The 17576-nt window shown below is 53.5% G+C and overlaps 1 protein-coding gene across 1 annotated transcript; it reads right to left on the bottom strand.

Annotated features, from left to right (window-relative positions):
• Positions 1-13865: 13865 nt before the first annotated feature.
• On the bottom strand, positions 13866-17570 carry ARL4C (ADP ribosylation factor like GTPase 4C). The gene has a single exon (XM_029933561.1). It carries the CDS (start codon positions 17441-17443, stop codon positions 16865-16867), a length of 579 nt encoding a protein of 192 aa, XP_029789421.1. The 5' UTR covers positions 17444-17570; the 3' UTR covers positions 13866-16864.
• Between the last annotated feature and the right edge of the window lie 6 nt (positions 17571-17576).

Raw genomic sequence — 17576 nt, 5'->3', positions numbered from 1 at the left:
AATGCACACATCATTCTCCAATACCCAACGTACGGTCGTGCGTGTGCCAACACTTGGCTCTCGGCGTGTTCGGTTCTGTCTGGAGCAGCCCTAAGCACACACGCGTCAGGATCCCGCCATGCAGCCTAGGGCCCTTGGCACATCTCGCTCGCTCTCTTTCTGTCCCACGAGGGAAGTCATCGCTGGGAGCTCCACAGCAAAAATCATTCTGCTGGCCCCACGTGGCATATCAGTCCACAGGACTCCATGAGGAACCGTCCTACTGGGGGCTGAGGTGACGACACTGGCGTGGATTTCACAAGAATGTAGTTTTGGTGCAGAGTCTACGAAGCACCTTGACTGGGTTGGGAGGAGTCTTGGTGCAGATGCAGAGACGCACACGGGGAATCACACGGACTTTGTTCTCTACAGTAGCGGCCCCAGGAGCCCTAAGGACGCTTTCTCTCCAGGAGCCTTGACTCTCTGAAGAGCAGTGCAGCTTCATCTCGGTGACCACGGTGACCGAGACAGGGAGAGGTGGGGACGCCGATATTGCGGTGACAGAGGCCACTGGTCAAGGCAGTTCTCTATACGGAACTCAGAAGAAGCTGCCACTTTTAAGAACCAAATTCACACTAACAGGAGATCCCACCCTGATTGGGGTGGACCCTCATCTTATCTGGGAAGAGACGGGGAGAAGGCACACCGGTGGGAAGGCCGGGCAACAACAGGGCAGGGACTGAACTGACACGTCTACAAGCGCAGGAACACCTGGGTTACCGGAAGCTGCAGAAGCTCAGAGAGAGAAGGGGGGCAGACTCTCTTCGACCTTCCAGAAGGAACCAACGTTGACAACACCTTGATTCCAGGGCTCCGACCTCTATTGCTGTAGGAGAATAAATACCTGTGGTTTTAAGCACCCCCCAGTTTGTGGTAATTTGCTACAGTGGCCAAAGGAAGCTGCTACAGCATTTTCTGCCCACGACATCCAGCACCCTCTTTAATCTTATAGTTGTTTTGCAGCTGGGGTATAATTATACGGACCTGCCAGGGAACCCTGAGATTTAAATAAACCTGGGGCTCACCTAATGCTGACCTTTGAGAGGCATTGACCTTGATACCAGAAGATTAAGAATGCCTGGGAGGACCCGGGGGGCCAACAGACAGACGCTGTTACAGAGAGTGTGAAATAAGAGGTGGTGGAACAAGACCCCTGGGAGCAAACTCGAGCACCCCAGGGGTATTGAACAGGGGCAGGCTCACGGCACCAACTCCCCTAATACCCGGCTGATGGTCGCATGTTGCAGTAATTGGGGAGGAGGGGTTGGGGGTACAATGCCACGCTTTGCTATTCAGTAAATGAACTCGGAAATCTTAGCAGCAAAGACAGGTTCCTGACTGGCTCACGTCGCAGGTGCTGCTGGGTGGGCACCTCCTGCTGAAGTGGTGACTCAGTTTTCCAGGGTGTTCCCATCAGCCCCTCGGTGACCTGGGAATCCCGGTTTTCAGTCCCGTGGAGGGGAAAGCGGACGCAGAGAAGGGACATCCTCCGGACCTGCCCCCCCTTTCCACTCGGGCTCGCTGCCGCCTCAGTGCCACGGCCCCACTCCACTCCAGGTGCACGGGGTGCGGAGCCTCTGACTCAGTGGCCCTGGAAGGAGCCGGCAGGGGGTGCAGCAGGGCGTGGTCACGAGCTCTCTCCACTGCTCCTGACATGTTGCAGCGCCACTGCTGTATGCCAGCAGCCACGCAGAGTCTGGCCAATCTCCTCCGGTTCTGTAAGCTATTCAGGACCTCTTGGACCCCAGGACGGTCATGGCTACTGGTAGGTGTCCTGGAAATGTGACAGGGTGAGCTTCAGGCCACACGTCGTGTCTCAAGGACAACCCAGGCCACACCCAGCCACCGGCTGGCATCGCTCTACCCTTTCTGGCAGCAAGTGTGGGCGGACGCTGTGACGTGATTCACTCACACAGATGTGCGCGTCCTTCAGGCTCTCCTGGCGCGATCACACACCATCCTCTGTGGCCCCCCATTCCCACTGGACCCTCAGCCACAGGGGCAAGAGCGGCCTATCACGCCTCACCTTCCGCCCCCTCTGGCTCTCCTCCTTGCTGTCCAAGTGTGCCCGCAGACCGGCAGCCTCAGCACCACCAGGCAGCTCACTGATGTGCGGAATGGTGGTCCCACCTAGATCTAACAAGTGAGAGTCTATTTTTTAATTCAAATCCTTAAAATTTATTTTCTGAGAGAGAGCGAAAGAGTGAGCACGAGTAGGGGAGGGGCAGAGAGGGAAGGAGAGAGAGAATCCCATCCCGACACGGGCTTGAACTCATGAACTGTGAAATCATGACTTGAGCCGAGATCGAGAGTCTGCCGCTTACCCGACTGTGACACCCAGGCGCCCCAAGTGAGACAGCATTTTAACAAGTTCCCAGGTGAGTTCTGTGCACATCGCAGTGTGAGAAACAGTGATCTCTGGAATTTGTTATTTCCGGAGCAAATTGACAAGGTAAATATCTAACTTGGATGGCATGGATCAAATCTAACAAGGGTCCCAAGCAGACAAGAGTTAACTTAAAATCTTTAGGCTGAGATCATTAGAAAGATCGAGATAATGACTCATGTGCATCCTTTTTACAGCTCTCAAGTCCCTCGTTGAATGATAATGTGAGTCCCTTCTAGGGTTGGGGGAGTGTAATATGTTCATATATGGTGGTGAGGGGTGGTTATTTAAACACATTTTTTAAAGTTTATTTATTTATTTGAGAGAGACAGAGAGAGCAAGAACAAGCAGGGGAAGGGACAGAGAGGTGGAATCCCAAGCAGGCTCCATGCTGTCGGTGCGGAGTCAGACGTGCGGCTCAAACTCACAAACTGTGAGCTCATGACCTGAGCCGAAATCTACAGTCAGCCACTTGACCCCCAGGTGCCCCTCAAACACTTTCATTTGGCCAATAGCCTGAGGTTAGGAGGAGAGCCCCGAGTTTCCTGCGAGGTAGTAAAGAAAGGCTCTGACGTGTTGACGTGGAATTAAGTCTTGTCCTGGTAGCGTGGGAACCTGCGACCTGGAAAGCGAAGGAAGAAGGTTAGGAACTCTTGGTCAACAGATCAGGCTGGTTCTTTTCTCCCAGACCTGCTCCGCACTTGCGTTCTACCAAAGGACACCTCAAGTGTGATCTTAGCCGTCGAGAGCCGGGCTGTGGCAATCCAGGCAGATAACAGAAGCTCAGACAGAGTCCTCATTAATAACTTAACTAAATATTCCTGGGACATCGTTTTCCACGACTGTTCGAAGGCAGTGGTCGAAGCAGCTATTGCACACTGCTGGGTACAAAAATGTAAACTCATAGAATCTATCATTTTCATCAAGCTGAGTAGAACTGAACGTGTTCATAAGGATCCTTCAGGATGATACCAACTACTTCTTCGATAATAAGCTTTACAGTTTCTTTTTTTCCATTAAAAATTTTAACAGGTGCCTGGGTGGCTCAGTCAGTTAAGCATCTGACTTGAGCTCAGGTCATGATCTCTCCGGTCATGAATTCAAGCCCAGAGCCTGGAGCCTGCTTCATAATCTGTGTCTCACTTTCTCTCTGCCCTTTCTCTGCTCATGCTCTGTCTCTCTCTGAAAAATAAATAAACACTAAAAAAATATTTAAGATGCTGGGGCACCTGGGTGGCTAGTTGGTTGGGCTTCCAACTCTTGATTTCGGCTCAAGTCATGATCTCGCTGTTCGTGAGATTGAGCCCCATGTCCAGCTCTGCACTGACAGCCTGGAGCCTGCTGGGATTCTGTCTCTCTCTCTCTCTCCGCTACTCCCCTGCGTGTGCGTGTGTGCTCTACTCTCTCTCTCCCTCTCCCTCTCTCCCTCTCTCTCATACACACACACACACACACACAAATAAGCATTTAAAAATTTTTTTTAATTTATTCATTTTTTTAAGAGACAGAGACAGAGCGTGAGTGGGGAAAGGGCAGAGAGAGAGGGGGACACAGAATCCAAAGCCGCTCCAGGCTCCGAGCTGTCATCACAGAGCCGGATGCGGGGTTCAAACTCATAGGCTGCTAGATCATGACCCGAGCCAAAGTCAGACCCTTAACCGACGGAGGCACCCAGGTGACCCTAAAATTTTTTTAAGACGCTGTGCTGCCAGCTTTGACAATGAAAGTGGCCGTGAGTCCCGGAGTGCAGGTAGGCACCAGAAGCGGGTCGAGACAAGGAATAGATTCTCCCCTAGACCCTCCAGAAAGAACACAACCTTTGCTGACGCCCTGATTTTAGGACGTCTGCTTTGAGAGCTGTAAGACATCACATCTGGGTTGTTTTCAGCCACTGAGTCTGGGGTAACTTGTTACAGCAGCAGCAGGAACCTCATCCACAGGGCGGGGGAGACAGACAATCAGTAAATAATTGAGCAAAGTGCTTATTATGTCAGTGGGAATAAACTATAAAGTAGGTCATGGACAAAAGTGCTGCAGGGAAGGGGAGACAGAGTCGGAAGTGGGTTACAATGAAAACGGGAAGGTGTGGGTGTAAAGACCGGAGGTTGGGGAGAGAGGCTGCCGGCGAGCTGGCCGGGGGAAGGTGGTCTAAGGACAGGGAGAGGCCCGGATGAAGGCCGGAGAGGAGGGTCCCCCGCTTCGGAGCTACGGGCGGGCGTACTGGGCCACACTGCTCTCCGTTGTGGCCTCCTTAGCACCTTCTTCTTAGTTGTGACAAGCAAACGTGTCTCAGGACGTGGCCATTATGTTCTGGAAGACAACACTGCCCCCGTGGAAAGCCACGGCCCCAGAGGGCAGTTTGCGCAGCTCAGGCACGAGTCTGCTGGGGTCTGGGCGTGATGCCAAGCCAAGGTCGGGCAGCTCCTCAGGGGTGCATGGCTTTGACATCCAGGGAGCAGCAGCACTGGGAACTGACTAGACCAGCGGACACTCAGGACGCCCCCGGCCTCAGCAAACCAGCGCCTGGGGTGTAACAGGAGCCCCAGATGGGCTGGGGGCTGGGGAGGCGCTGGTTTGGAGTGCAACGTCTCTGAGTGCCGCTCCCTTCATTCCAAGCTCATTGGTTTCACAGACATTCTGGAACATTCTCCCAGTTCCCGGCTGTGAAGGGCTGCCCGTGGTAGGTGCGCAGGGTCTGAAGCCAGACGGCCCGACGGTTTCCAAGCCTGTGAAGTGACAGTCATGGCAAACATCGTCCCTACCCCTCAACGTTTATTATGAGGCACAGTCGGGAGATCTACCCGGTGCGTCGGCCCAGCGCCCGCCGCCCCGTGAGCGCTCAGTCATCGCTCCTGTGATTCTGTCTCTACCTGTCTGTTTGTCTGGCCGTGTAGTGCAGGTCCACACTCAGTGCGGGCGGGAGGAACAGACCTGCCCCGTGGCCTTCCAGAGAGGATTACATGCCGTGAGTCCGTAACGTGCCTCCTTCAGAACTTAGCGGAAAACAAACACTCCATGAATGGGCGCAAGTAATAGTACTTAATCATTTCTTTCCAGAAAATGAGCGCAGGGAAAGGGCTTCACGGTTAGTGGCGTTTCAGCTGCTCACTTGGAACTACACTCGAGGTGCACCTCACCCTCCCGGCCAGAATGTTCTGAGCTCCGGGGTGGTAATCGTTAAAGCAGGAGCCAAGGGTCAGTCCTTCCATCCCCCCAGCAGGGGCAGACTGAGGCGGGTCTCCATCTGCCTGTGATCTGTCGGCACAGGGGCGCTGGAGGGGTCTCTCTCATACAGCAGCGCTTGAGCCCTACGTGTTTCGCACAATGAAGGGGTAGTGGTGTTTGAGGTACCTTAACAGCTGAGAATTTTTAGCAGGAACCCCAGATAAAGGGCATTTTATTTTCTCACGTAACTGTGAGCCCTGAGGTCAGGTGGCGCCGGGGCCAGGCAGGTCAGCAGCTCCACAGTGTCATCTGAGACCCAAGTTCCTCCCATATTTGCCTCCTGCTGTCCTCAGTGTGTGAGTGGGCTGTCAGCGTGGTGTCAGGATGGCTGCGGCCACTCCAGCCATCATATCTTCATTCACTGAAATTCAGAGGCAGCAGAGGAGAGCTGTATGATTCGATGTTAAAACATAAGGAAGATTTTCCAAAAACATAAGAAAGATTTTCCAAACCCCATCCACTTACTCTCCCCAAGAAACCTTTCCCTTGGGTCTCAGGGCCCTTCCTAAACAAATCACGGGCAAGAATTGATTAATTTTATGGCTCAGACCAATCTCCCCTTAAGCCGAGTGTAGCGTCACTTTCCCTGAGCACATAGTCACCAGGCAGAGGGTACCCCCAAGTAAAACTGGGGTTCTGCTTGCAAGAAAGGCGACGGGGCGTGGATTTGTGTGGGTAATCAAAAGATTTTACCTCATTCAGACTCTTCAACCCCTGATTCCATCACCCCAATGACTTGCTCAAATAGAAGTAAGAAGAGCAGAATTAAGGCACAGAGTGAATTTCCGGGGGAGGTGGTCATTTTCAAAACTCCTCCAAGAAATTCCTCTCTCTATGATAGCGAACTAATTCCAAGGCAGATCTCACGGCACTTGTAGGTTCATGGGGGTCCACACTGGGAGAGGGAAGCAGTGTGAGGTAAGAAGGGGGCTCTGAGGCCGCATGGGGTCAGCCCCTCAGATCACCCCCAGGCCCCGGATGTCTGTGTGGGAGTGGACACTGAGGAACCATGGCATGAAACAGCTGATGGCCATTGGGGACGGGTCGGCAGCTGTGGTTGCCGTGCAGAGCCCAGATTCCAGAAGGACACTTCCAGAAGCAGCCCGAAAGTGCAGGAGCGGAGGCTGTTGGCACAGTCATACGAGCACACGTCCCAGGGAAATCTCAGAAAGATCTAGAGAGGGAAATCGAGGCAGGACTGGGAGCGCCAGGTTTTCCTGCCAGGCTCGAATGGCATGGAAAATGTGAACGTGGGTGAATTAATGACTTTCTGTCTGGCAAAACTGAGGGAGGTTTCACACCGGGATCCGGCCCCTCCTCACTACCTCACTTGGCTTCACCACCTAGAATGTCAGCATGTGAGGACCAGGATCCCATTCTAAGCCCTCCTGGCACATCTGCCTCGTGGACTGTCCCCAGCAGAACAGGTGTCACAATTATTTGCAGATACTATTTTTTAAAATGTTTCTTTATCTTTGAGTGGGGGAGGGGCGTAGAGAGAGGAGGACAGAGGACCCCAAGCAGGATCCGTGCTGACAGCAGAGAGCCTGACGCGGGGCTCGAACTCACGAACCATAAGATCGTGACCTGAACTGAAGTCGGACGCTTAACCGCCTGAGCCGCCCAGGCGCCCGGGCAGATATTAATTTTAACAGCATGTTTTTACATGACGGATACGGCCTCCCAGCACACTGCAAATTACACAGCGATGCAAGCGTTCGTCTGCATAATCGTGGACTCGAACATACACTTACGAGAGAAGCTGGTGGAGTGGTCATTACTTACCATGATGACTTTTAAATCATACATTGAAATCGTTTTAGCCTTTCCGAGACACGGGCAGCTGAAATTAATTGCACAGGGTGTTAGTGTTTAAAAAGGGAGCAGTCATGTGTGGCCCTTAGAGGAAGCCTGAAAATGACGGAGGCGCGGAGGCCCATTTTCCCCGAGCATTACTTAATGGACGCTTGCACTAAAGGTTCCCCATCCGGAATCTCACAAGGAGAGATGGCTTCCTCCGGGAAGCCGGCTTTGGTTACTCTGGAGGTGGAGGTTTTCTCGTCAGTGAACACAAAGAGGGAACGCCAAGGGGGTGGAGCTCTGCAGCCAGCGCCGGGACCACAGAGAAGGGGCGACAGTCCAGGGGTGCTGTGCCGACTTCGGAGGCATCTAGACCTGCCGGTGCTCTGCGCTCTCCGAGCGTAAACGTATCTCACTTTATGTTGGTAAACACCCAAGGCTCGGGCAGGGCCAGCGTCCCCAGCCTCATTCTGTTGCTGAGGGACCCCAGTGGAGAGTTGAATGTCAAGGTTGCACCCCAAAGCAGGAAGGCTGATACCCCATGGCCACCCCTCGGGGTATGTAAATTCCCCTGTGTGGAGTGGGGGGGGGGGGCATGGCCCTTGACACAGTTTCCTGAAATAAATACTGGAAATAAAATTCTTCAGGGATGGAATGTGGGACCAGAGGGCTTGGATTTTCCTGGACCTTAGGTTGTGCTAAGGAGGGAAGGTGAGGCTCTGGGCTTCTGTTCGGACATGTGCATGGTGGTGGGTGTGAGTTCTGGGCACAGGTGCAGATAGGGTCCTCCCTGGCAGGGGGGTGCAGGAAGGTGCAGGGGTGCAGGAGGGCACAGGGGTGCAGGAGGGTGCAGGGGTGCAGGAGGGTGCAGGGGTGCAGGAAAGTGCAGGGGTGCAGGAGGGTGCAGGGGTGCTGGAGGCCGCAGGGGTGCAGGAGGGTGCTGGAAGGTGCAGGAGTGTAGGAGGGTGCAGGGGTGCAGGAGGGCACAGGAGGGTGCAGGGGTGCTGGAGGGTGCAGGGGTGCTGGAGGCCGCAGGGGTGCAGGAGGGTGCTGGAAGGTGCAGGAATGCAAGAGGGTACAGGAGGGTGCAGGGGTGCAGGAAGGTATAGGATGCAGGGGTGCTGGAGGGTAAAGGAGGGTTCATGGGTGCTAGAGGGTACAGGAGGGTGCAGGGGTGCTGGAGGGTGCAGGGGTGCTGGAAGGTGTAGGAGGGTTCATGGGTACTGGAGGGTACAGGGGGGCAGAAGGGTGTAGGAGGGTGCAAGAGAGTGCAGGGGTGCAGGGATGTAGGAGGGGGCAGGAAGGGGCAGGAGGGTGCAGGGGTGCAGGAGGGTACAGGAAGAGGCAGGAGGGCGGCGTTGCGGGCAGGACACAGCCTCCACCCTCTGCCCTGTGGAACCAGAGCCCTGGCTTCCTGCAAGCCCTGGCACCCCGCCACAGGGGCAGCAGGCTGGTGAGCCTCCCGGAGCTCCGCCTCGGGTCTAGGGGACCTGGGGCCCCAGCCGGGCTCCGGCTGAACAGCCTCCGGCCTCAGAGGGCGTCGTCTAGTCTCACCTGTGTCTCCTCATCTGCAAGAGCGGATACAATCGAGTGATTCGTTTATCTGACTAATGACTCCATCTGTTGGGGCTCCGGGAGGAAAAATCGGTCAACCGGAGAGAGCTCGTCGCCTGGCGGGAGCCCCGCGCACAGCCGGCCTCCCGGGAAGGTTGGCAAGGGCTGTGCTCACGACCCGGCAGGGCTGACGGGGGCAGAGCGAAGAGGGGCGCCTGCGCGGCTCAGTCGGCTTAGCGACTTCGGCTCAGGTCATGATCTCAGGGGGTCGAGCCCCCATGAGGCTCCGAGCTGACAGCCTGAAGACTTCGTGGATTCTCTCTCTCCGACTCTCTCTGCTCCTCCCCCACTCGTGTTCTCTCTCTCTCTAATTAAATAAACTTTTTAAAAAAACCGAGCCAAATAGAAATACTTCACATGACTATGTTTAAAGTAATGCTAATTAATAAAAATACCAAAGAGATGCCTGTGTCCTCAAACCTAGGCATAAATACCATCTAAAAAATAATCTAGCTCTGCTTTCTTCCGTGGCTTGCCGTCACACTCTGAGGAGAATGCACCCTCTGCGATGCTCTCATTAGGAGAAGTTGTTTTGTTTTGTTTTGTTGTTTTTTTAAGTAGATTTATTTTGAGAGAGTGAGAGTGGGGGAGGGGCGAGAAAGAGCAAAAAAAGACAGAGAATCCCAAGCAGGCTCTGTGCCGACTGTGGGGCTCGAACCCACCACCCGTGAGAACATGACCTGAGCGGACATCCCGAGCTGGACGCTTCACCCACTGAGCCACGCCCGCACCCCTCATTAGGAGAAGTTCATGCCCGGTGACACCTGAGGTCGGACCATTCAGAGAAAGCCATTTCGCGTTCCGGAACTGGAGGCGGGGTTAAACCACATAGCTCTTTCATTCTAGCTCTCATCTTGGCAAAGAATCAACACGCCAGTTTCTCAGAAGCCCTCCGTTGGCCATCTCCTCTCAAATGGCAGCGGCCCCATTCTCCAGCAGTTGTACAAAACAAGTGTGCAGAAGTGCTCCGATGTCCCGTGCGAAGTCTGTTCCTAAAAGGTCTGGATGGAGTGGGGACAGCCAGCAGGGAAGGCTGTGGAGGGACACGTGAACATGCACCGGGGGCAGAAGGTCGCGGAGACCCCGGAAATGCCCTCGCGGCCCGGCAGGTGGATCCGGGTCCCGGGCATCAGCTTTGCACGTGGGACCGGAGGAGGGAAGGGGGGCACGGGTGGGGGCTCTTAAGTCGCAAGGCGGGCCAAGTTCTGGGTGTGTTCTCACCTCACGCTTTCCCCGCCCCCCAGACCTCATATCTCTGCTCTGTGCACGTCACTCGCCTGTCCTTGCTCCCCCCTGAAGGTGACCTTGGAGCGGTCTGTGGGGTTGCCAACAGAATTGCTCCAAGGGCACAGGCCCCTGCCGACAGGTGGGAAGGCACAGGGCAGCAGGGCAGGACGCCCACCGTCTGGTAAAATCTTACAAATCTGGACCTCAACCTCGGGGATGCAATCAGGTCGGGAAAAACCCAGCAGGGCCTTAGGGCGGACACTGGCCTCCCGGGTCCCTAGCGGTCAGGGCGATGAGGCGGTTTGTGGTGACGTTCCTGGAAGACATCAAATGAACCACGCTGCCCAGGTACCAAGTGTCACCTGGTACCTTCGAGGACGGCTGCCCCACAAAGTGAGGGCTTCAGTTTTTGCTTCTTTTGGTTTCCAGTATTTTTTCTCATCGGGGGAGCCATCCCTAAATAGTGTTTCAAGAATTTTTCGGGTCTCAGGACTTAAAAATGGCATCGTTGCCCCCCTTTTTTAAATAAAAGATTTAGGGGCGCCTGGGTGGCTCAGTCGGTTAGGTGTCCGGCTTCGGCTCAGGTCATGATCTCACAGTTTGTGGGTTTGAGCCCCGCATCGGGCTTTGTGCTGACAGCTAGCTCAGAGCCTGGAGCCTGCTTCGGATTCTGTGTCTCCTTCTCTCTCTGGCCCTCCCCTATTCCCACTGTCTCTCTCTGTCTCTCAAAAATAATAAAGAACATAAAAAAACATAAATAAAAGATTTAATGTCTATTTTTGAGAGAGAGAGAGAGAGAGAGAGAGAGACAGCATAAGCAGGGGAGGGTTAGAGAGAGACAGGGACACAGAATCTGAAGCAGGTTCCGGGCTCCAAGCTGTCAGCACAGAGCCCCTCGCGGACCTCAAACTCCCAAACTTCAAGATCATGACCTGAGCCGAAGTCGGATGCTCAACCGACTGAGCCCCCCAGGCGCCCTGCATCTGCAGATCTTATCTGCTTCCTAAACGTTGGCTCCTATAGCAACAGGGAGATAAAATCAAGCCTCGCTCATCTTTTAAGAAAGACCACGAGGCTCATAAACACTTCTACCGTGTGTACAAGTTTCAACCTCCTTCTCCACAGTCACAACCGTGATTCATCTCACGACCATGATCTTGAAGACCAATATTCATATTTTGTATTTTCACCTTAATTCAAACATTTCACGGGAAATAATGATTTTGTATAATGCCCACTTTAAAGTTACCGTGAAAACTAACCCACGAGAATTCAGTCGTGCGGCCGATAGTTACGGAGCCCCTACTTCATGCACGAGGCGATTTTTATTTTTTAATGTTTTATTTATTTTTGATACAGAGAGAGACAGAGCATGAGAGGGGGAGGGGCAGAGAGAGAAGGAGACACAGAACTGGAAGCAGGCTCCAGGCTCTGAGCCAGCTGTCAGCACAGAGCCCGATGCGGGGCTCGAACCCACGAAGGTGAGATCTGACCTAGGCTGAAGCCGGAGGCTTAACCGACTGAGCCACCCAGGCGCCCCACGAGGCGATTTTAAATGATTTTTCCTATGTTTATTTTTGAGAGAGACAGAGAGACAGTGGGAGTGGGGAAGGGTCGGAGAGAGAGGGAGACACAGAATGCAAAGCAGGCTCAGGCTCTGAGCTGTTAGTGCAGAGCCTGATTCGGGGCTCAAACTCACAAACCCTGAGATCATGACCTGATCTGAAGTCAGAGGCTTACCCAACTGAGCCCCCCAGGCGCCCCTCGAGGTGATTTTAGGTACTGGCTATCAAAGATCTAGGCCTTCCCCTGGTGGAGGGCTCATAGCCTGCTGAGACGGGGTTTGTGAGCAATGGACTCGGTGGTCCGCAGACCCCCGTCTGGCCCCTCACCGGGCCTCGCAGAGCTCTGGAAGACCACGCGACCGGGATGGTTGCAGATCTTGCGGCTGCCTGCTTGACTCCACACTGGCCTGGGCCCGGGGTCTGCAGCCTCGGTTTCAGAGGGTTAGGACACCAAGAAGTATGGGTAAAAGGCAGACTGCAGCAAGGAATGCTTGTGGTCAGGTTGAATTATGGTGCTTTCCATGTGTCCCTAACAACCTGTAATCAAAGCCAAGGCTGATGACCCAGCACTCCCTCCCTCGGCACCGGGTCCTTCCTGCGAACGTCACTGTATTAGTGCTATGTTCTGTCCTCCTGGGCACGCATCATGATCCCATTTTACATATGGGGAGACCGAGGCTCAGGAGGCTAGGAATGTTGAGTAAATTCATGGGGCCCCTAAGTACTGGAGTTGAAATTTGAAACTGGATCTTCTTGCCTCCTGAGAGGAGCCCCAACCAGCACTAGGTTTTGTGGCCCGGTATCTCCTGAGTGCCTTCACGAGTGTGGGTGCGTGGCCCCAGTCAGACTGCTACGGATTCAGACCCAACTGCTTTTTCTTCAGAAAGTGGGCCTTTTCTGGGGGGCACCTAGGTGGCTCAGTGGGGTTGAGTGTCCAACTTCTGCTCAGGTCATGATCTCATGGTTTGTGAGTTCGAACCCTGAGTCAGGCTCTGTGTTGACAGCTCAGAGCCTGGAGCCTGCTTCGGATTCTGTGTCCCCATCTTTCTCTGCCCCTCCCCAGCTCATGATCTGTCTCTGTCTGTCTCTCAAGAATAAATAAATGTTAAAAAAAAGGAAAAGAAAGTGGGCCTTTCCCCAACAGCATGTACAAAGCACGATGGTTTTACTGTGCCTTCTCTACAGCAGAGGACTCAAAATCTTGTATTTCAGGGCCACCTGGGTGGCTCAGTCAGTGGAGCGGCTGACTTTGGCTCAGGTCATGATCTCACAGTTTGTGGGTTCTAGCCCCGCATCGGGTTCTGTGCTAACAGCTTGGAGCCTGGAGCCTGCTTTGGATTCAGTGTCTCCCTCTCTCTCATCCCCTCCCCCACTCATGCTCTCTGTCTCTCAAAAAATAAACGTTAGAAAAAATTTAAGAAAAAAAAGTCTTGTATTTCTTCTGGGTTCAGCCCTGATAAGAGCAGAGGAAGTTTAGGCGCTGAGCAGTTTTGGGACTACTCATGTTATATTAGCCCATTGCTCCTTCCAATTTCACACAACCCTCGGTGCTCTTGAAGTGATTAACAGTCATGCCCTTTTCTTTTGTGGTTTGTTTAGGTATGCTTTACACCCAGTACAGGGCTTGAACTCACGCCCCTGAGATCAAGAGTCACATGGTCTACCAACCCAGGCAGCCAAGTGCCCCAAGCATGACCTTTTTAATAACTGAGAGGCTGAGGACAGGCTCGGCACTGAGGCCGTTTTCCCGAAGGATCCCTGAAGGATCTGGGAGGACCAGGGCCAGGCACCCCATGAGGGGGCAGGCACGGTGGAGGCCCACAGTCCAGCCCTCCCCCCCCCCACCCCAGGGCAGAGCCAGACACGGAAGCCGGATAAGCCGAGGCCCACGCAGCCCCGGGCGGGCCCTGTCCGGCTAGCCATCCCTCCACTCAGCATCCACTCAGCAGAGAAGGCCTTGAAATAAAGGAGGGCAACTTGAAAACCCACCCAGACAACTCCCCCAGACGTTTGATTGTATAAATAATTTATTTCTGTTCACAGCATCATATATGCATATAAAAGGGAACAGGACCGGAAGAGGATGTTCAGGACAGAGAACTACAGCTGCAGAAAGGAAAACTGAAACCGGGAGACGAGAGTCCCAACACCATGACAGGGAATCTGTGAAGAGAATGGGTTTGAAATGAAACCGGCCTCCTTGTGTCTAGGAGAAAACATTTCAAAAGCTCATGTGGAGAGGCGAACTTCCTCGGTGTGAAACCCATTCATTCTCCGAAGGGGCAGGAGGCTAGTGGATCACCGACGCCATGTTGGAGGGGACTCCCCCCAGCCCCCCAGCCCATGCCAAGGTGACTCGAGGTGCACCCCCTCTGTTTGGTCAGAGACCGAAATGGGCTGTTCATCGGTCAAACACTACAGAAATCAACTGAGACTCTTAACTATTTTAGCTGACACAGCACAGGGGCCTTACTTGACTGCACAATTACTAACAGCGGACTGCACCCTTAAGTATCGAGAACGCAAAGACCAAAATCATTTCGCTTCGTTTGTAAAGCATGACAGGATCCGAACGGTGATCTGGAACCTAAGGATGATTAGCACGAGATGGTTACAGTATTTGGCATCTTCAATGTCACAAAATAAATATATTATTCTCTCAAGAGTGTGGCACTACCAAAATGTCAAAGTGCATAAGAAATTGTTACATGTGAAGAAAATAAAAGAACATGGATTTTTTTTTTAATAACTCTATACAGAATCTTCAGATGATGGGACCAGCCCATTTAGAAATCAGTGACTCTGCTATCGATATGTAAACCGAAATCCTGCAGGCTTCGACACCACTGAGATCTATTTTCTCTACTGAGTTGCTACAAAAAGACCAGCATTGGAGAGGTACCAAATACGCCGACCAAAGATAAAAGATGATGGACTGCTAGGTTTTTCTCTAAAAGATTCCATGTGAGAATTGGGTTTCAAGCAGGAAGCCAGGACTACCTCTGACCTTTAAATTAACTTTCTGAGTAGTGGACAATAGGCACGGATTTACAACCTACCTCCCATGCTCAAGCATGATCATGCCAGTTTCTATAGGCCTCCTTCGTAAAAGAAATTCCTCACAGTGGGGTGTGTGTGTGTGTGTGTGTGTGTCTGAAGACACCTAAAGCTACCTGTAAACCGGAATTGTAAGAGGAAATTAAAACCAAACGGTCAGTAGAAGTTTCCCTTTTTGATACTGTGTTTCAGGGTAAATGATCGCTTCTGCAAACCAAGACTCCGTCCTGATTATAAAGGATTTCTTAAATTACATTATTAAAAATACGTATCTATTCTTCTTTCGCTTTATCTATTTCCCAAAGCCTCTTTCAAGTAAACCGAGGAGGAGGGCCTGAGTACAGGTGATCGTTACATCACGCGCTTCCTTTGATCTGGAGCACTCATTGTTTGCATTTGCTAAGCAGGCCGGTTCCCACAAGAATGGGTCTGGAAGGACCTCATTCCTTGTGCTTTTCCTTCGCTAAAATCCATGCAACGAGGTCGGCTTTTGCAACAAGGTGGGGTTTTATTTCTTGGTGCATGACATCAAATACTCTAACGGAGACATTTTTAATGAGATACTGAAAACCAGATCGGCCACAATGAACCAAATTAGAAATTCGAACGTGTTGCCGCTTGCAGCGTAAAGGGCTCTAAAAGGGCAGAGCCGTGTCTTGTTTTTTCTTCCCCTAAGGTGAATATTTCTAAGGTGAGTATTCATTTGTAGAATTTCTTAAAAACATGTCTGAAAACCAAAACCCATCAAGCCCTTAGTATGACAGGAGGCAGCCCTCGGAAAACCAACTTGCAATTCAGCACACATCTGCAGCCAGTGTGCTCACCCCAACCCATCAGGAAGCTAAGAGATTCTGAAGATTCCACACATATGGGTCTAGGTATTCATGCCGACTACACAGGGCAGAGGGAGGGCCCTGCATCTGTCTACACACACACCCCAGCCGGCATTTACGCCAAGAGCCTTACCCTTTAAAAACCTTTAACTATCCTGCAAACAGTAAATACATCATTGGCCACCACCTCCAACGCTGTTGTTGTTGTTGTTGTTTTTTAATTTTTATTGGTCTCTTTGTGTGATAATGACCTACACATGGACGGGGTCCAAACCATCTGGAAGATGTCTGATTCCAGGCTGAAAAGCAGTTCTAAACCGAACTGGTCTTCCGCAGCCACCATAAAGCACCAGGGAAGGGACATCTTTGTGGCCATCATGGCCCGGTCAGGGCCAGTGCAGCGCTTCATCCTCTGGGGCTGCTGTATTGTTCTGGGCAGTCCTCGGATGGCCCAAACCACTCTCGCCGCCGCCTCGTTTGGGCCCAGGGCAGGACAAATGAAATTTCAACAGGGGCCTGCCCTGTGACATAAAACTATCCAGCTTCCAGAGCCCAGGACTGCAGGGGGTGGCTGCTCCTCCCCCCCCAACATGCCCCCAGATAGGTGCTCCCAGGGTTCCGGGAGCCGCATACCTCAGGTGCCTCACAGGTGGGAGCCCCAGTGAGGGCGGGGCAGCCCAACTTCTGGCTGAGCAGGAGGAAGAGATCGCTTTTGTCTCTATTTCTGAGCTTTCCACCTGGGCCGGGAGGGGCGGACAGCAGGCCAGGCACGTCCACTCCCCAGCGCCCCCCATTAGTAGCTCTGGCGTTCAGACAAAAGGTCCCCTGAGCTGGGGGTGGAGGGGGGTGGGGGTAGATCGAGGGCAGGCTGGCAACTCAGGGTACACACCCAGATTAAGTCACTAGTCCTGCTTCTGGGTGCACAGACTCCGTTTTAAAAATTTGAAGCATAGCTTTGGTTCTGGGTCTTTGTTCGCGGGCGAGGATTCTCGTTCTTCATCCATCCATCCATCCACCCACCCATCCATCCATCCATCCACCTATCCATCCATCCATCCATCCCCGACCCGCTGGCTTCCTCGCTCGCTCCCGCCTCCTCCCAAACACAGCCGGGCGCATTACCGCTTCTTCTTCTGCTTGAGGGACTTCCTGCGTTTCAGAATCATCTCATAGAGCTTGTCCATGCCCTCGGTGAGGCCCTCGCCGATGATGGCGCACGCCGGCTGGACGTGGTACGTGGTGGCCGGGATGAGCTCGTGCAGCGCCAGCTGCTTCTCGATCTCGGCCACCGGCAGCGACTTGGGCAGATCCTGCTTGTTGGCGATGACCAGCAGCGGCGTGCCCTGGTTCTCGGCGAACTTGGTCACCTTGTGCAGCTCCGTCTTGGCCTCCTCCAGCCGGTCCACGTCCACCGAGTCCACCACGTAGATGATCCCGTCCGTGCAGCGGCTGTAGGACTTCCAGAGCGGCCGCAGCTTCTCCTGGCCGCCTACGTCCCAGAAGTGGCAGCTGATGCCCTTGGCCGTGCCGTTGCTCAGCTTGATCTTCTCCGTGTTGAAGCCGATGGTGGGCACCGTGTTCACGAACTCGTTGAACTTGAGCCGGTAGAGCACCGTGGTCTTGCCAGCCGAGTCCAAGCCCAGCATGACGATGTGCAGGGACTGGAAGGCCGAGATGTTGGAGGAGATGTTGCCCATGGCTCCTAGCTGCGGCGCCGGCCACTGCGGCTGCGACGGGAGGGCACCGCCCCCCGAGCAGTTACTGGCCCCCGAAGCCGCCGGGAGCACCCGGGCCGCCCCTGTCGCCCTCCGCCGCGGGCACCGGCCCGGC

The sequence above is a fragment of the Suricata suricatta genome, chromosome 3 (genome assembly GCF_006229205.1).
Source record: "Suricata suricatta isolate VVHF042 chromosome 3, meerkat_22Aug2017_6uvM2_HiC, whole genome shotgun sequence".
In the NCBI taxonomy this organism is placed as follows: Eukaryota; Metazoa; Chordata; class Mammalia; order Carnivora; family Herpestidae; genus Suricata; species Suricata suricatta.
Note: the sequence above shows the minus strand (reverse complement) of the source record. Positions and strands in the feature narration are given on the sequence as shown.

Excerpts from the sequence above, each read along its gene's own strand:
- ARL4C (XM_029933561.1), bottom strand. The coding sequence starts at position 17,443 with ATGGGCAACATCTCCTCCAACATCTCGGCCTTCCAGTCCCTGCACATC.